General features: G+C 43.8%; 2 protein-coding genes across 13 annotated transcripts in view; one reads left to right on the top strand and one right to left on the bottom strand.

Moving 5' to 3' along the window:
- The window catches only part of LOC139754608 (uncharacterized), a 385,727-nt gene that overhangs the window by 183,125 nt on the left and 185,413 nt on the right, over window positions 1-17,189 (bottom strand). For 2 of the 6 annotated variants that reach the window (XM_071672051.1, XM_071672053.1), the window contains exon 1: window positions 2,509-2,654. The exons of 3 other annotated variants lie outside the window; for them this stretch is intronic. The gene's annotated coding sequence lies outside the window, so the exon portion shown is untranslated. Of the gene's footprint in view, window positions 1-2,508; window positions 2,655-3,243; window positions 3,402-17,189 lie in introns of those variants that run through there. One more of the 6 variants, XM_071672052.1, reaches the window with a different exon arrangement.
- Window positions 3,993-17,189, top strand: part of LOC139754607 (uncharacterized) — a 79,025-nt gene continuing 65,828 nt past the window's right edge. Inside the window, exon 1 of one of the 7 annotated variants that reach the window (XM_071672045.1) lies at window positions 3,993-4,074. Coding sequence is in view for 5 of the 7 variants with exons in the window: in XM_071672044.1 (XP_071528145.1) it covers window positions 4,143-4,169 (27 nt within the window). In the remaining 2 variants the exon portion in view is untranslated. Of the gene's footprint in view, window positions 4,170-17,189 lie in introns of all 7 variants that reach the window. The other 6 variants (XM_071672044.1, XM_071672046.1, XM_071672048.1 and 3 more) reach the window with 6 other exon arrangements.

Genomic DNA, 17,189 nt, shown 5'->3' with positions numbered 1-17,189 from the left:
TATGTATATATATATATATATTATATATATATATATATATATATATATATATATATATATATATATATATATATATATATATATATCAAGCATGAGTAAAAATTTGCTCTAAAGATGGGATAATGAAAACGCTCGGATTATATATATATTATATATATATATATATATATATATATATATATATATATATATATATATATATATTTAATCAAATCTAGACCAACTTGCTATAAAAAATTTCATAATGCAAATTTTCACATAATAGATAAACACAGCATTATCACGCCTACATTTCCAATTCCAAATCAAATATGCTAATTTCTATATAATGTTAATATCAATAATAATAATAATAATAATAATAATAATAATAATAATAATAATAATAATACACGATGAAAATCACGATACAACTGATCGATCTTTTACGTTTAAAATTTGGACAACGTGAAAATATGGGCAGTGGCGATAGAAGCGCAAACCTCCTCACCACCAGAGAGAGGGAGGCACACGCCACATACAGCAGCCCACTAATATGACACTACTGCGGCAGGGACTGGCCTACCAGAATTTCACTTTCATGAACAGAATTTTGTTGAAAGTGATGCGGGATACGCACGTCGACTATTTTCAAAAGGAATGACGCCATTAAAGTGGTTGGTTTGTTGGAGGAAAAACACCAGTCTAAATGTACTATTATCATGAGAATTAAGTATACATAATCAGTTCAACAAGTACATAAATGTAGTCAAAACACACACACACACACACACACACACACACACACACACGATATAAATCTCTCTCTCTCTCTCTCTCTCTCTCTCTCTCTCTCTCTCTCTCTCTCTATATATATATATATATATATATATATATATATAATATATATATATATATATATACACATATACAACCTGATGATCCACCACCACACCTACGATATTTTAGGTTAGGCTGTAGACATAATGTACCCAAACTTCAACTAGCTTAATCAATCGTAATAAAAATTTGTGCGAATCTTCAGGTGATGCTTACATATATAATATATATATATATATATATATATATATATATATATATATATATATATATATATATATATATTCCTATGAGTCCACGGGGAAAATGAAACACGGTAACTTCCTAAGTGCACCTTCGTGTAATAATCACGTCATCAGGGGAGAGACAAGAGAGAAATATAAGTCAGTTTATATACATCGAAGAGACGAAGCTAGGACGCCATTTGGTAAACATGCCATTGTCCAAGACAATATATATATATATATATATATATATATATATATATATATATATATATATATATATATATATATACATATAATGACAATTTTGAACGTTAGCTCATAAACACAATTATCAGTTGTGGTACAAAATGTTGTAGTACATTATCTATGAAACTCGATACATTTGCAATGGTAATGTAAACGTGTGAGAATACTATTTGTGTTACATGGAGAGAGTTTTACAATCGTGTTGTCCCGTCTCCTGACTTAATAGTATACATGAACCTTGTATATACATTCGTATATACACAAAGGAGTGTCCGCTTCTTCAACTTAACACGTTCGCAGGACTTGTCAACAATAACTGAAACTCCTACGGATATATTTCAATACATTGTTATAATCAACTCCCACATGTCGTCTTTCTAAACACACAGATATCAGACCAATTTTGCCGCTAGTGATTACGGCTACAACCTGATAATGACACTGTCGTCTGTGTATGTAGCTTGCAATCCTCATCGTGCGTTCTACTACAAAATCTCCATCTTCACACACTACCAAAAATTAAAACGTTACAACATCTGCTGCATCATCATGTTCACTCCATTAGAAATAAGTTGACCAACTGAAAAAAGGTACGGAAGGCTGACATAGTTACCCACAGAACTCTGCACTTCATACCCAAAGACAAGCATGAAGAAGCGAGGAAGGTGAATTTCATCTAATTCTACCGTCCTTCAGGATGCAGCACGTAAGAGCGCATGTCAGATCTCCAAATCAAGCCTACATGACAACACTGATAGTACACACTACTAACCACGTCACACTTACAGCCACGTGAGGAGTCACGTCACAAAAAGCACACGCACACACACACACACACCATAATGTTTACAAGCATGCATAATGCTCAACGACCTTCAAGGCTAAGACCACCGGATAATAAGCGGCACATGTTGCTATATTATATCATCACACAGAAAATAGGAAACTGCACTAGATGACCACAAACGAAAATGGTTCTACTCCATTTATATGGTTGCTGTCAGGCATACTCGTTCAGTGTCCTCTTCGAATATTTTATATAAGTATCCCGCACGAAAGCTTGCATGTACATTATATATATATATATATATATATATATATATATATATATATATATATATATATATATATATATATATCAGGATCGAAGAAACCAATAATCAAAATTTTCAATTAACCGTCACACTTTGCAAATAAAAGTGTTCTAGTATCTCACCGTTTTTCCTTGTCCAGTAATACACGATCTTCAGCACATAGTCACAACATGGTATCGGTCAACACAGTGTAATAATAAAGTCACTTTTCACCATCTCATAGGCAATGCTACGAGGAGCTGCCGTGACCCTCACTGTTCGGTGTCCACATGGTAAGTACGGCATGATCGCCGACTGTTCCGCACCCACAATGCACACAATGCCAGACACTTCCATTAACACAACAAGAAGATTGTAAAAATATTTTCTTTTCCACATTCACTTTTCAATATTCATAAATATAACTCCTCCTTTTCTGTAGAAGAGTTTCCTTGGCAGCCATTTCATTTTCAAAGATGCAGGTCACAAATGCATTTCGTACACTAAGGGGAAATCCTGTAGGGGTATCTTTTTCACGATAGGCACCGTTACATGTTCACCCCCTTGGTTTTCCACGTCCGACGATTAGGCGCTCAGATCAAATAAATGTTACAGTTTTGCTGCTTATATCATATGTCAGAGTAAAATTAATGCACAATATTAATAAGCACTGGAAACTTGTTCTTTAAAAATGATAAGTGTCAATAGACAGTTATCCGCCATTTTGACCAAAATTTTGGAGATGACCAAAAGACATAGGCCTATGCATGTGTGCCAGATGAAGTCACATGACGACACTTCGCAGGCTATCATACTATAATAAGGAACAAAATATTAATCAATTAGTTCCACAAGGAGAGCGAACACTGTATTCTTACCTTAAGTTGAGGTGATCATCCTGAGCTTGCTACACTTCCCCTACCCTCGCGATTCGCGATTCTAGCGCATACTCACACTCTGCACCCGGCCGTAACCCCGTGAGCACCCGGCGTGTACTGCACGGCAACTCATCAGGCTTATCTTATTATCCTCTACAAAGCATTCTAATATCACTAGTTTGATTAATTGCATATTTTTCGGTATTACAAAATATGTGCTTCTCACCCCCTTTGCGAACATCTACATGTAAACAGTCTAAAAACTTAATAAAATCTCAATTATTGGTGGCTCTGCAACTCTCTCTCCACAGTCTCCAGAATGCGCAAGAGTATTATATTATCTACGTGTATATAGTGGAAATGACAGGGGTATTCTGATCAAAAGAATTAAGACAATCAACATATATTATCAACATTGATTTAATTTTACACGATATGATTTCTAATTACATATGAATGAAGCAAAATAAAATAATTTAAACATTTGGGACCTCAACAGCCCAACAGAAAACGAAATTCAGTGTGCTTCGCACTCGTGATAGCAAATACTTGAAATAATATTATCTATGTCCAGAGCTCAGTAATCATATAACTATCTTGTAAAATAATTGTCAAAAACGTATGAGCTAATCACAAAATATCAATATATTGATAAAAGAATGCCACAAAGACAATATTTCTAACAAAAATACACACGAATGAAGCTGTGGAACATTACTGGAACCCAGGGAAATAAGGAAGTAGAAAAAGAGAAGAAACAGGCCGCATGCTCCACCTTTTCTCTCGTCTATCTGTCCCTGTGGAAGACGAGGAAAGCGAACAAGAAAGAAGGTGAGTGGGACAGACTCGGAAAATCAAGTGATTTTATTTGTGTTCGACATGACGTAGTAGTGAAATCAATGCAAAATTCCTCAGAGCATCGGAAGGTAAGTGAATGAACCCGAGATTCGCACGAACAGGCGAGAAATAGTGAGAAAATCGAAACTAGATCAGGGGACGGAGGAGGGAGGCGAGAGAATGGAGGAAGAGAACGCCGATAAATGGAGGGCTGGAAGGGGGTCCGTGCGCAAATGGCGAGAGAAAAAGAAATCAGATGTTTCGTGACTTAGCATAATGCCTACTCTATGTAGAAATAAATGTTAATATTTATGTTAACTCCATCGTTGTCAATATTTGTAAATTATGACATGCCCAACTTTATGGAAAATATTTAATCAGACCTGAAACGAATTTTGTTTTTTCATGGCTATGGTTATGACAAGTGTCGTTAGAAAGTATGTCTGTGTTCCTATGAATGAATTTACTTACTGGAGTTGGTAAACAGGACACCGGCCAATGTGCAGACACCTGTTGTAGGTTAGTCGCGAAAATATTCACCCCGCCAATGTTTCCTCAGAAGGTGCGGCGGAAGGGGTGACCGTACAGAAATTATGCCATTTATTTTAATTGCGCGTCATTGACATCCCATCCCACGTATGTAATGTTAAAATATTCCATCGTCGTTATGGAAGATATAGTAGAGCCAGGTGTTGCTGGTGATAGTGATGCTATTAGAGTGAGTGAGTACATGTTTGGTTGGCAACAGTCAAGTACTATGGCTGTCTGGTGAATCAAAACCCCCTTTGGAGATGTTACGTATGTCGTGTAGTATACTCGGGGCCACATACTCCACCCTCCTCCATAATATGTTACAGCCTAATCCAACAGTATACATTCTACAGGTTGACGTTACGTTGTTACACCTGAGGGTAACGTATACCAGTAGCCAAGGTGTTTACTCATCATCTTGACTGACAGGCTTCCAGTCAATCTGACCGAATATTTATATAACACAGTGAATACTTGGGTTCTGTTAAAGGCACTGGTATACATCACCCGCTTGTTGTTGGATGTCATGATAATTTTGGGTTTCCTGCGTAATACAGCTTGTGATGTGAGAAGTATCAGTGTTGTCTTGGTAGCCGGACACTGATACACAACATGGGATGACATACAGATCTTGGGTTGATATCCATGACCTGGTTTAACATACTGGACTGGGAATAATATGAAACTTGCATGCACTGACATAAGAGGTCCAGGTTGATGTACGGGACATGATTGAGGATCCATAACATGGCTGACGGTGAATGAGGAGGGGTATGTCAGTTATGATGACATGCTGCACAACAAATGGGATAGCTTAACATGAGGCCTGAGGCCAGCTTAAAAGGTTTGGGCTGACGTACGGCATGACTGACAAGCGAAGTGAAATACCGTATGTATTGCCTGTACTGGTCCGCACAATGCCCTGATATATATATATATATATATATATATATATATATATATATATATATATATATATATATAGAGAGAGATAGAGAGAGAGAGAGAGAGAGAGATTCCCCCACGGTTTTGTAGCTTAAGTTATAGCTTAAGTAAGAGTACAACCATGACCTAACCTAACAGCTTAGAAAAACGTTGGGAGGGGGAAACCTTCGGATGACCTCTCTCTCTCTCTCTCTCTCTCTCTCTCTCTCTCTCTCTCATATATATATATATATATATATATATATATATATATATATATATATATATATATATAATATGAATTAGACTGACTAAGGAGCAAAATTCCACCAGTAAAGTGAACACTGCATTCTTACCCAAAGTTGAGGTGATCATCCAAGAAAAACGTACCGAGGTGTTGGGTTGAGGTGGTGGACTTTAGATGACATGCAGGATTGTGGTTAACGTGAAGGAGTGGTTAACATGCGGGACACGCACTGATATTTATAACTACCGCTGGCACATGACAGAGATTGACATGTCATGCAGGACCTGGATTAACCAGCAAGAGACGTTGACACCTGGCATTTGGCATGACACACAGGCCGGCACAGCTCTCGGAAGCATTTGGATGAAATCTTGGAGGAGGGGCGACGAGTGCAGGAGTGTGGGTGACGTGTGGGGATGAAGGTGTGCAGGAGTGTGGGTGACGTGTGGGGATGAAGGTGTGCAAGAGTGTGGGTGACGTGTGGGGATGAAGGTGTGCAGGAGTGTGGGTGACGTGTGGGGATGAAGGTGTGCAGGAGTGTGGATGACGTGTGGGAATGAAGGTGTGCAGGAGTGTGGGTGACGTGTGGGGATGAAGGTGTGCAGGAGTGTGGATGACGTGTGGGAATGAAGGTGTGCAGGAGTGTGGGTGACGTGTGGGGATGAAGGTGTGTAGGAGTGTAGGTGACGTGTGGGGATGAAGGTGTGCAGGAGTGTGGATGACGTGTGGGAATGAAGGTGTGCAGGAGTGTGGGTGACGTGTGGGGATGAAGGTGTGTAGGAGTGTAGGTGACGTGTGGGGATGAAGGTGTGCAGGAGTGTGGCTCGGTGGCGGAGGACCTCCACAATGTTCATGTTGGACACACTCACGACACACAGGTTAACGTGAAGATTCCAGTTCACACCAGCACTACGGTATGACGTCTTTGACCTCAACCATGGGAAACGGGTCAAAGGTCTCGTTATTATGGCCATGGGTCGTACCGGCGTCCTGAAGCGATACACATATCTATCTTGGTCTGCTGGGACCTGTGTTGGCATGTGAGGCAACGCGTGACACAGGCCAACCCCAAGGTACATTTATACAGTAATGGCCAAGGAAACGATTCGCTATGATATATATATATATATATATATATATATATATATATATATATATATATATATATATATATATATATATACGTGTGTGTGTGTGTGATCTCACAGAAAGTCAAGGTCAGACATGAAACACACTTGTGTAAAACAGTAATGTTTCGTATGTCTTGAGTAGATAACGGGTCTACGTATGAAATAACACAAGTTTTTAAAGCCAGTGCTGTTCATTTTTTTCCCCAGTCATCTGCGATACGTGACGGTTTAAAACATGATTGTAACTTCACATAAAGTTGAGGGAAGACAGGTATACATTGTCCACGTTAAAAGGACAGATTATAAACAAACCTTCAGAGATGGTGAGGGAGTCGATTTCTCCGTGGCCAGTAAGAATATTTTCACAAGCTGTGGGCAACGTGTTAGATAATTTGAATGTTACAACTGGAATGTTACAGACAGCTTGAATGTTACACACAACTGGAATGTTACAGACAAGTCATCGCACCTGTAACATGAACTACTATCAGGACGACGGTACGACCTCTGTTTATGACAGCTTGGCCTTTGACCTGACCCTTAAGGGCTCAGGTCAAAGGCCAAGTCAACATGGCCAATGAATCATCCCCACATGGTCATGGGGGTCAAGTAACTCACTAACACGTCAGCAGGACCGGTCACCTGACCTGACCTGACCATCCTAAAGCCTCCCCCTCACCTGAGATCTTGCTGTGCTGACCTTCCCGGGCAAACCCCCCACCCCATCCCCCTCCACCACACACACACACACACACACACACACACACACACACACACACACACACACTAACCTCGCGCATAATTTCTTAAGATACAGTAAATATAAAGGGAATGGCAAATAAATATGAAAATGATAAATGGATAAATATAACAGGTTCGTTTGGGGGGGAGGGGCGAATAAACTAGATACATCGTGAGTGTAGTTACATGGTTTAGGTGTAACAGCAAGACATAACTGGCAAGATTAAAGTGAAAGAATTCATTGTCAGGAGAGGCATTATGCGGCAAGACGTCTGTTTTTTTGTTTCTTTCATTGGACAAACTGTCGGTGGATATGACAACTGCACATTTTGTCCTTTGGTTCTTCCTCCCTTCCAGGGAACTCGGTTATATATATATATATATATATATATATATATATATATATATATATATATATATATATATATATATATAATACTATGCATATCGTAAACTTCTAAGTGGTGTATTACGGGTGGTGTACGCCCCTGTTGAAGAGAGCCGGGTTAGGTGGGGACTTGGTAGATGACAGTTGTTGGATGCGTGCGTTTCCTTATGGGTTGGATGTGTGGGTTTCAGTATGGGCTGGATGTATGGGTTTCCTTATGGGCTGGATGTGGGTTTCTTTATGAGTTGGGTGTGTGGGTTTCCTCATGGGCTGGATGTGTGGGTTTCATTATGGGCTGGATGTGTGGGTTTCCTTATGGGTTGGGTGTGTGGGTTTCCTTATGGGCTGGATGTGTGGGTTTCCTTATGGGCTAGATGTGTGGGTTTCCTTATGGGCTGGATGTGTGGGCTTCCTTATGGGTTGGGTGTGTGGGTTTCCTTATGGGCTGGGTGTGTGGGTTTCCTAATGGGCTGGATGTGGGTTTCTTTATGGGCTGGGTGTGTGGGTTTCCTTATGGGTTGGATGTGTGAGTTTCCTTATGGGCTGGGTGTGTGGGTTTCCTTATGGGCTGGATGTGTGGGTTTCCTTATGGGCTGGATGTGTGGGTTTCCTTATGGGCTGGATGTGTGGGTTTCCTTATGGGCTGGATGTGTGGGTTTCCTAATGGGCTGGATGTGGGTTTCTTTATGGGCTGGGTGTGTGGGTTTCGTTATGGGCTGGATGTGTGGGTTTCCTTATGGGCTGGATGTGTGGGTTTCCTTATGGGCTGGATGTGTGGGTTTCCTAATGGGCTGGATGTGGGTTTCTTTATGGGCTGGGTGTGTGGGTTTCCTTATGGGCTGGATGTGTGGGTTTCCTTATGGGCTGGATGTGTGGGTTTCCTTATGGGCTGGATGTGTGGGTTTCCTTATGGGCTGGATGTGTGGGTTTCCTTATGGGCTGGATGTGTGGGTTTCCTTATGGGCTGGATGTGGGTCTCCTTATGGGTTGGGTGTGTGGGTTTCCTTATGGGTTGGGTGTGTGGGTCTCCTTATGGGCTGGATGTGGGTTTCCTTATGGGCTGGATGTGGGTTTCCTAATGGGCTGGATGTGTGGGTTTCCTAATGGGCTGGATGTGAGGGTCTCCTTATGGGCTGGATGTGGGTTTCCTTATGGGCTGGATGTGTGGGTTTCCTGATGGGCTGGATGTGTGGGTTTCCTTATGGGCTGGATGTGTGGGTTTCCTTATGGGCTGGATGTGTGGGTTTCCTTATGGGTTGGATGTGGGTTTCCTTATGGGCTGGATGTGTGGGTTTCCTTATGGGCTGGATGTGTGGGTTTCCTTATGGGCTGGATGTGTGGGTTTCCTTATGGGTTGGATGTGGGTTTCCTTATGGGCTGGATGTGTGGGTTTCCTTATGGGCTGGATGTGGGTCTCCTTATGGGTTGGGTGTGTGGGTTTCCTTATGGGTTGGATGTGGGTTTCCTTATGGGCTGGATGTGTGGGTTTCCTTATGGGCTGGATGTGAGTCTCCTTATGGGTTGGGTGTGTGGGTTTCCTTATGGGTTGGATATGTGGGTTTCCTTATGGGCTGGATGTGTGGGTTTCCTTATGGGCTGGATGTGTGGGTTTCCTTATGGGCTGGATGTGGGTCTCTTATGGGTTGGGTGTGTGGGTTTCCTTATGGGTTGGATATGTGGGTCTCCTTATGGGCTGGATGTGTGGGTTTCCTAATGGGCTGGATGTGAGGGTTTCCTTATGGGCTGGATGTGGGTTTCCTTATGGGCTGGATGTGTGGGTTTCCTTATGGGCTGGATGTGTGGGTTTCCTTATGGGCTGGATGTGTGGGTTTCCTTATGGGCTGGGTGTGTGGGTTTCCTTATGAGCTGGATGTGTGGGTTTCCTTATGGGCTGGGTGTGTGGGTTTCCTTATGGGCTGGATGTGTGGGTTTCCTTATGGGCTGGGTGTGTGGGTTTCCTTATGGGTTGGGTGTGTGGGTTTCCTTATGGGCTGGGTGTGTGGGTTTCCTTATGGGTTGGGTGTGTGGGTTTCCTTATGGGCTGGGTGTGTGGGTTTCCTTATGGGCTGGATGTGTGGGTTTCCTTATGGGCTGGGTGTGTGGGTTTCCTTATGGGCTGGATGTGTGGGTTTCCTTATGGGCTGGGTGTGTGGGTTTCCTTATGGGTTGGATGTGGTTTTCCTTATGGGCTGGATGTGGTTTTCCTTATGGGCTGGATGTGTGGGTTTCCTTATGGGCTGGATGTGTGGGTTTCCTAATGGGCTGGATGTGTGGGTTTCCTTATGGGCTGGATGTGTGCGTTTCCTAATGGGCTGGATGTGTGGGTTTCCTTATGGGCTGGATGTGTGGGTTTCCTAATGGGCTGGACGTGTGATTTTGCACGTGTTGGATGTGATGTGTGGGTTTCTTCATGTGCTGGATGGTGTGTTTCCTCATAGGCTGGTTTTGTAGGTTTCCCTATATGGGCCGGACGTATGGGCTGAATGTGTGGGTTCTTTATTAACCTGGAAGTAAGGTAGGGTTTCCTAACAGGTTTGGTGTCAGGGTTTCCTCATAGATTGGATTCAGAGGGTTTCCTCTTGGACTGCATGCGAGATGTGAGGGTTTCCTCATGGGTCCACGGTCGTAAGAACCTAAGAACAAGAGAACTGCGATAACTCTACAGTACCAGTACGAGGGCGTACCTAGTGCCTGACCAGCCATCCCTGTGTTCAGCGGTGCAGCCAGTGTGTGTGTGTGTGTGTGTGTGTGTGTGTGCACCAGTGAAATAACGAGAGGTATTATTCTGCTGTGCATCCGACAACAACGCTGTTTCCTAACCTATCTCCTTTATAGTTTTTTTTTTTTTTTTTAGATTAAAATCAATCGACGAGGTACACTTTTTGTAGCGTTGTCAATAATTTACAAAAGTAGGGGACACGTTAAGTAGTTTGATCACTACTGTACATTAAGACCAGCTCTGCTGTCAGGTATGAATTCAACTGGATAGCCTCAAGTGATTGCTAACGTTGCTTTGAGCACAGCCTACGTAGTGGGTACCTTTGTACACTCCCTGCCTCACTACACATCCCCTCACCATAACGGGGTACTTCCTTCTCATCCTTCTCAGTGGAAAATGTCCCCCTCCTGCTTTACTACTGTCGCAGTGGAAAGTTTTCACCCACTTTACTCACCGAGTGGAGGATATTACGTACTTTATTACTTTCTCGGTAGATTAGGATCCGTGTCCTGCAGCAGATAACGTCGTCACAGACCATCTGTCCTTCGATGGACCGTCCTCCAGCAGATAACCTCTTCCTAGACTGTTAGGTTAGGTTAGGTTAGGTTAGGTTAGGTTAGGTCAGGTTAGGAGTTTCGTCATCTGTGCTTTTGATGTACTGATCTTCAGCAGATAACCTCGTTGTAGATCATCTGGTCTGTTATCTCTCCCACCACACGTACTGTCCTCCAGCAGGTAACCTCTTCGTCGACTATTAGGCCTTGTGTTATCTACCCTCTTCGATGCACTGGCCTTCAGAAGATAACTTCGTCATAGACCACCCGTCCCTGTGTTATCTGTCCTTCCCACGTACTGTACAGCTGACTCTAGTGAAGACGGTGGTCACCCCTGGCTTCCTCCACACCGGCCCCGCTCTGAGAGCGAGCTTGTCCTCACACAAATGTTATGGTTGCAAATTACCGCTGGGGATTATCTCCACTTTTCCTCCACGTTTAATTACCCGCCGTCGTTAAATATGCGTCTCATTGTCACAGCTTCAATTGCTGCCATCAGCCTTTCAGATCCCACCACCATTATCTACACGTTAATGATTGGCCGTGTTTTGTGGGCCCAACATTTTCTCGTCTGCTGTAGAGTTCGATCTGTTAAGCTCCAGTCTGTGTGTAATATATATATATTATTGATTTATTTTTGAAGTAATTTGTTAATATTGGTTGATTATGAGTTGCATTGTATGTATAATTCTCTCTCTCTCTCTCTCTCTCTCTCTCTCTCTCTCTCTCTCTCTCTCTCTCTCTCTCCCCCGGCCGTGATACGAGCGGAGGTGGTCAGTGTGAGTGTGTGTGTGTGTGTGGTTGGCCCGGTCACCCGGCAGGACTCCGGCACAGCGTTTATGTCTGCTGGACAAAATGTTAGACAAGTTGGGCGGGCGGCTGGCTGTGCGCTGGCCGCGCGGTGGACAAATTTCCGCATCAAAAAGTTGATAAAGTTGACCAGATAAAACGCGAGTCATGTTGAAACTGACGGAGCGAAATGTTAGTCGGCTGGACAAAATGATGTTTGGGGGACTGACGGGAGGGTGGCGAGGGAGGGAGGGAGTCAAAGGTCAAGTTGACGAGGCAAGACGCAGGTCAGGTGTGTGAGAGCCAGGTGTTTACTGGAGCGAAAAATATGTAAAGTTTCCAAGGCAGAGAATCAGTCAAGTGTGCGGGGGGAGGAGGGAGCGGGGGGGGAGTGGATGTTCTTGAGTTTGGCAGCTGAAACGTCAGTCAATTTGCGGGGCGGTGGGGGGAGGGGTCGGGGGTTAGTACAGTTTCACACACGCAGGGCGCTGATAGCAGAGTGAAACGTTAGTGACGGTGGCGGGTGAAACGTTGTTGAAGGTGACGGGTGAAACGGTGAAGGTGGCGGGTGAAACGTTGGTGAAGGTGGTGGGTGAAACGTTGTTGAAGGTGACGGGTGAAACGGTGAAGGTGGCGGGTGAAACGTTGTTGAAGGTGACGGGTGAAACGGTGAAGGTGGCGGGTGAATTGCTGGTGAAGGTGGCGGGTGAAACGTTGGTGAAGGTGGTGGGTGAAACGTTGGTGAAGATGGCGGGTGAAACGTTTGTGACGGTAGCGGGTGAATCTTTGATGAAGTTGGCAGATGAAACGTTGGGGAAGGTGGCGGGTGAAACGTTGGTGAAGATGGGTGTAACGTTTGTGACGGTGACGGGTGAAACGTTCATGAAGTTGGCGGGTGAAACGTTGGTGACCGTGGCGGGTGTAACGTTGTGAAGATGCCGGGTGAAACGTTTGTTAAGATGGCGGGTGAAATGTTGGTAACGATGGTGGGTGAAACGTTGGCGAAGGTGGCGGGTGAAACGTTTGTGATGGTGGCGGGTGTAACGTTGATGACGGTGGCGGGTGTAACGTTGTGAAGATGGCGGGTGAAACGTTGGTGACGGTGGCCAGACGTTTAAATGAAGCAGGTGGGAGGGAGGGAGAGGAGAGGTAATGTGGCGTCGGTACTGGTGAGGTTTTGACGGGATGAACCGCTCGTGGTGAGTCACTAACTGTCAGCATGACTATCGTCTACAGGGCTGACCCCTTGGATATTCATGTGTACATTGGAGTACCGTTAAGATGGACACTTTGAGAGGATATGAAGAGAAGCCACAGAGGGTAAAAGAGCCACACGGGGGCTTGGTTCCATCCAGGTTAAGCAGTGGTGTCAGACGACCCCATGATTAGGTGTTGGCAGGGTATAATGGGATGGGGGGGGAGAGGTGTTGGCAGGGTATAGTCCCAGGCATGGAGGTGTTGGTGTACAAGACCTGTGCGAGTCCCCCAAGATAACGTGTACCTTTAACTTGGCTTGCACTGCCCACCAACATGAGGAAAATGAACTATTTTTGTTTCACATTTTTTTTTTTATTTCAAACGTGTTTAGTGTGTGCCATCTTAAATCACAACATGAGCCACTCATCAAAAGCAAACAATTCTCGTTATTGTAAACGTTTTGCGAGATCTATTTCAACATAAATATGTTAGGGTTAATTTTAGTGTATTTTTTTTTTGTCTTAAATCCTTTCCTCTTACGGAGGATAATGTGATGAAGTAATTACATTATATCCTTGAGTCTCAGTAAACACGTCATGCCTCTCGCACGTTGAATAAGTTACAAGAGCCAGGTGAGGGAGGGAGTGAGGCTCCGGAGGTCCAGCCGTAATGGTATAGGTAAGGCTGGTGGTGAGGGGAGGTGAGAATCTAATTTCATTTCCCTGGTGTACCTCTAAGATGCCATCGCCACGGCCTGACAAGGAAAATGTACGGAAGAGAACTCAACCCCTTGGGCACAGACACACGACCCTTGAACACAGCCATACCACCCTTGAGCATAGACACATGAGCCTTGAGCAGAGACACACGACCCTTGAACACAGCCATACCACCCTTGAGCATAGACACATGAGCCTTGAGCAGAGACACACGACCCTTGAACACAGCCATACGACCCTTGAGCATAGACACATGATCCTTGAACACAGACACACGACCCTTAAACACAGCCAAACGACCTTTGAGCACAGCCACACGATCCTTGAGCTCAGCCACACGACCTTTGAGCACAGCCACACGACCTTTGAACACAGCCACACGATCCTTGAGCACAGCCACACGACCTTTGAGCATAGCCACACGACCCATGAGCACGACTGTACTATCCTTAGGTATAAAGGCCTACCCTTTTGGTATGAAAGGTCAAAGAAAGTAAATCAACATGTACCATAGTACTCGACGCTCCACAAGAAGGAAGAAACAGAGAAATGAGATCCCGGGACTAACCTTTCAGAACACAACAGAAGCGTACCGAACGAAAACATGTAGAGCGCCCAGCGAACAAGGATGGAAAGACGATTCAGTGTTCTGCCAAGCGGAAAAAAAAGGTCGAAATCGAGTACAGAAACCGTAAAAAAAAAAAAAATGTGGCCAAAAAACTTGTTTCAGACCCCCCCCCCCCCGATTGACTGTTATGCAAGAGAGAATATGGCAGTATTACCAGACACGACGCGTTAGAGGAAGTTAGCACTACTGGCTATATCCCTGCCATGTAGCATAACCTGATCATGGGTGCTCAGAAATGACTACACTCTCTCCCTCCTTTAATACAAACTCTGAACTCAAACCTACACACACCTCATGCTTGCAGGCTTAACTACATGATACTTAAGACTACATCGATGCATGGCGTGGTGCGCTGACCTCCTGCATGGTGGTGGACTGGCCACCTTGATGGCCACGTACATGGTGAGGGCTGGCCACCTTGCATTGCACGGTGGTAGGCTGGCCATTTCAGAGGTACTACAGACTGCGCCAGTAATATTCTGATGACCATCTACTCATGAGGACCCTCGTTATAACAACAGTGATGACATGCCTTTATATGTACAATGATAACCACGCCTGTTGATACAGAGACGACTACGCCCCCAGTGTTAACACTTAACTTTTTGAAGTACGTTCTCATATTAAGCAAATAACAAAACCAACCATACGAAATCTATCTCGAGTTGATCGTTCCAAACAATATGACATCTCAAACACCCTGTGCTCTGACCACAACCTAACTGAAGTAAGAACATATTTGGAGGATAATCCGCCTGGGCGAAACACGTAATCACGGAGGTGCATTCAGCAATTTCAGTTGTAACATGAAGTGTACGTAACGGGAGGATGTAATGATTGAGATGTCTGCCAAACACTGGTCAACCTTGCTGACCACCCAAACACAGTTAGTGTGTGTGTTGTGACCTCTGGTACTCCAAGCATGCGGCAGATCTATACCAGCGACGCTGAGGGAAGCACAAAGGTTCTTGGGTAGAACGCGGAAAACGAGAATTCTACACCAGGCTAAAAAAAAAAAAAAGAAAAAAAAAAGATGAAAAAATAAAATGCTAAAGATAACCTGAGCTTACAGAGAAGAGGAAAGAAAACCTATGAAGTGAACTAACGGATATAGACCATAAACTCAAACTGCCATACGAAACACAGACAAAGGTAGAAAGGGAAAGAACCAGTGATAACATCAGAATTAACCCAGAATACTTTTAGTCATGTGTAAAATGCAAATCGAGGACCACAAACTCCTCTGGCCCCCTCCAAGTAAAAAAGGGTAATTTTACACATACTTGCCGGGAGATGAGAGAGGGATTCCCAGAAAGGCAGATGAGTGCATTATCAATGAACCAGAAAACCCACCATAATGATAAGCAGGCCAACACACTTCTCCCTGAACAGTAATCCCCGTGTGTTGCACACACCGTGTATCACCATCTCGAGAGGGCCATTCAAAGGATGTCTATACACTACCCCTGGAGCGGACTCCTGGAACACGGATCTTCGTAAAGAAACACATATCATCTCGTACACGAACACTAAATATTATCTGGAGGAAATGTTTGGAATGACACATCGCCACGCCCCACGTAGGGGGGAAGCAAAAGGCATCCCAAATATCTATCGACCTAAAGCACTGACATCGCGTACCATTAAAATTGACGAGAGAGTCATAAGAAACAAACTGACTGGATTAATGGAAATGAGCAATCTACATAATCCACGGCTATCAAGTTTCAGGACGGGAAGATCTTGACTCTCTCTCATTTGCTCGACCACTGGCATGATGTTGTTGAGGCGCTGGACAAGAGACAGAAAGCTGATGTGAATTACACAGACTTTGCAGAAGCATTTGACACGTGGCGAAGGTATCGTGGCACATAAGATGCTTCAAATGGAATAGCCAGAAAAAACTGAGAGATGGATACACAGACCTCAATACGTAAACCAAGCCATTTCCAGTTCCTCCACAGTGAAAGGGTTATTTTCCCAAGTAACTGTTTTCGCACCCCTCCCATTCTCTGTCACACGCGACATTTCACGTGGCTTCGAGTCAACACAGTTTCATATCCTCTGCTGATGATTCCAGAACAAGTATGAAAATCGCGTCGCGAGAGAACATTGTGAACGGCTACAAAAAGATACAAGGCTTCCACCACCGGGTCGCCGAGAACAACATGCCTTAGTGGGATCTGTTGAACTCCTCCGGTTTGGGGGAAAATGAAGAAATCACTAAACGTACGGAGAACCGGACAGACGCAGACACCATCATAAAACAGTTGACTTATGTGAAAAACGTCGGAGTAATAATCTCTAACGACATAACCTTCAGTGAACATAATAGTTGCTTGTAGAGGGATTTTAGGATGGATCCTGCAGAATTTCAAGACGAAGAAAACCAATAAGAATACTTTTCCAGACGCCAGTTCTCAAACGTATTGAGTATTGCTGTTTTCTAACATCATCTTTCAAGGCAGGCGAAACTGCAGAATTAGAAAGTGTTCCTGTGCGGCATTTATGAACGTGGTACAGGAATTAAGTTATTGTAAAC

This window comes from Panulirus ornatus, chromosome 17 (assembly GCF_036320965.1).
Source record: "Panulirus ornatus isolate Po-2019 chromosome 17, ASM3632096v1, whole genome shotgun sequence".
Taxonomy (NCBI): Eukaryota; Metazoa; Arthropoda; class Malacostraca; order Decapoda; family Palinuridae; genus Panulirus; species Panulirus ornatus.
Note: the sequence above shows the minus strand (reverse complement) of the source record. Positions and strands in the feature narration are given on the sequence as shown.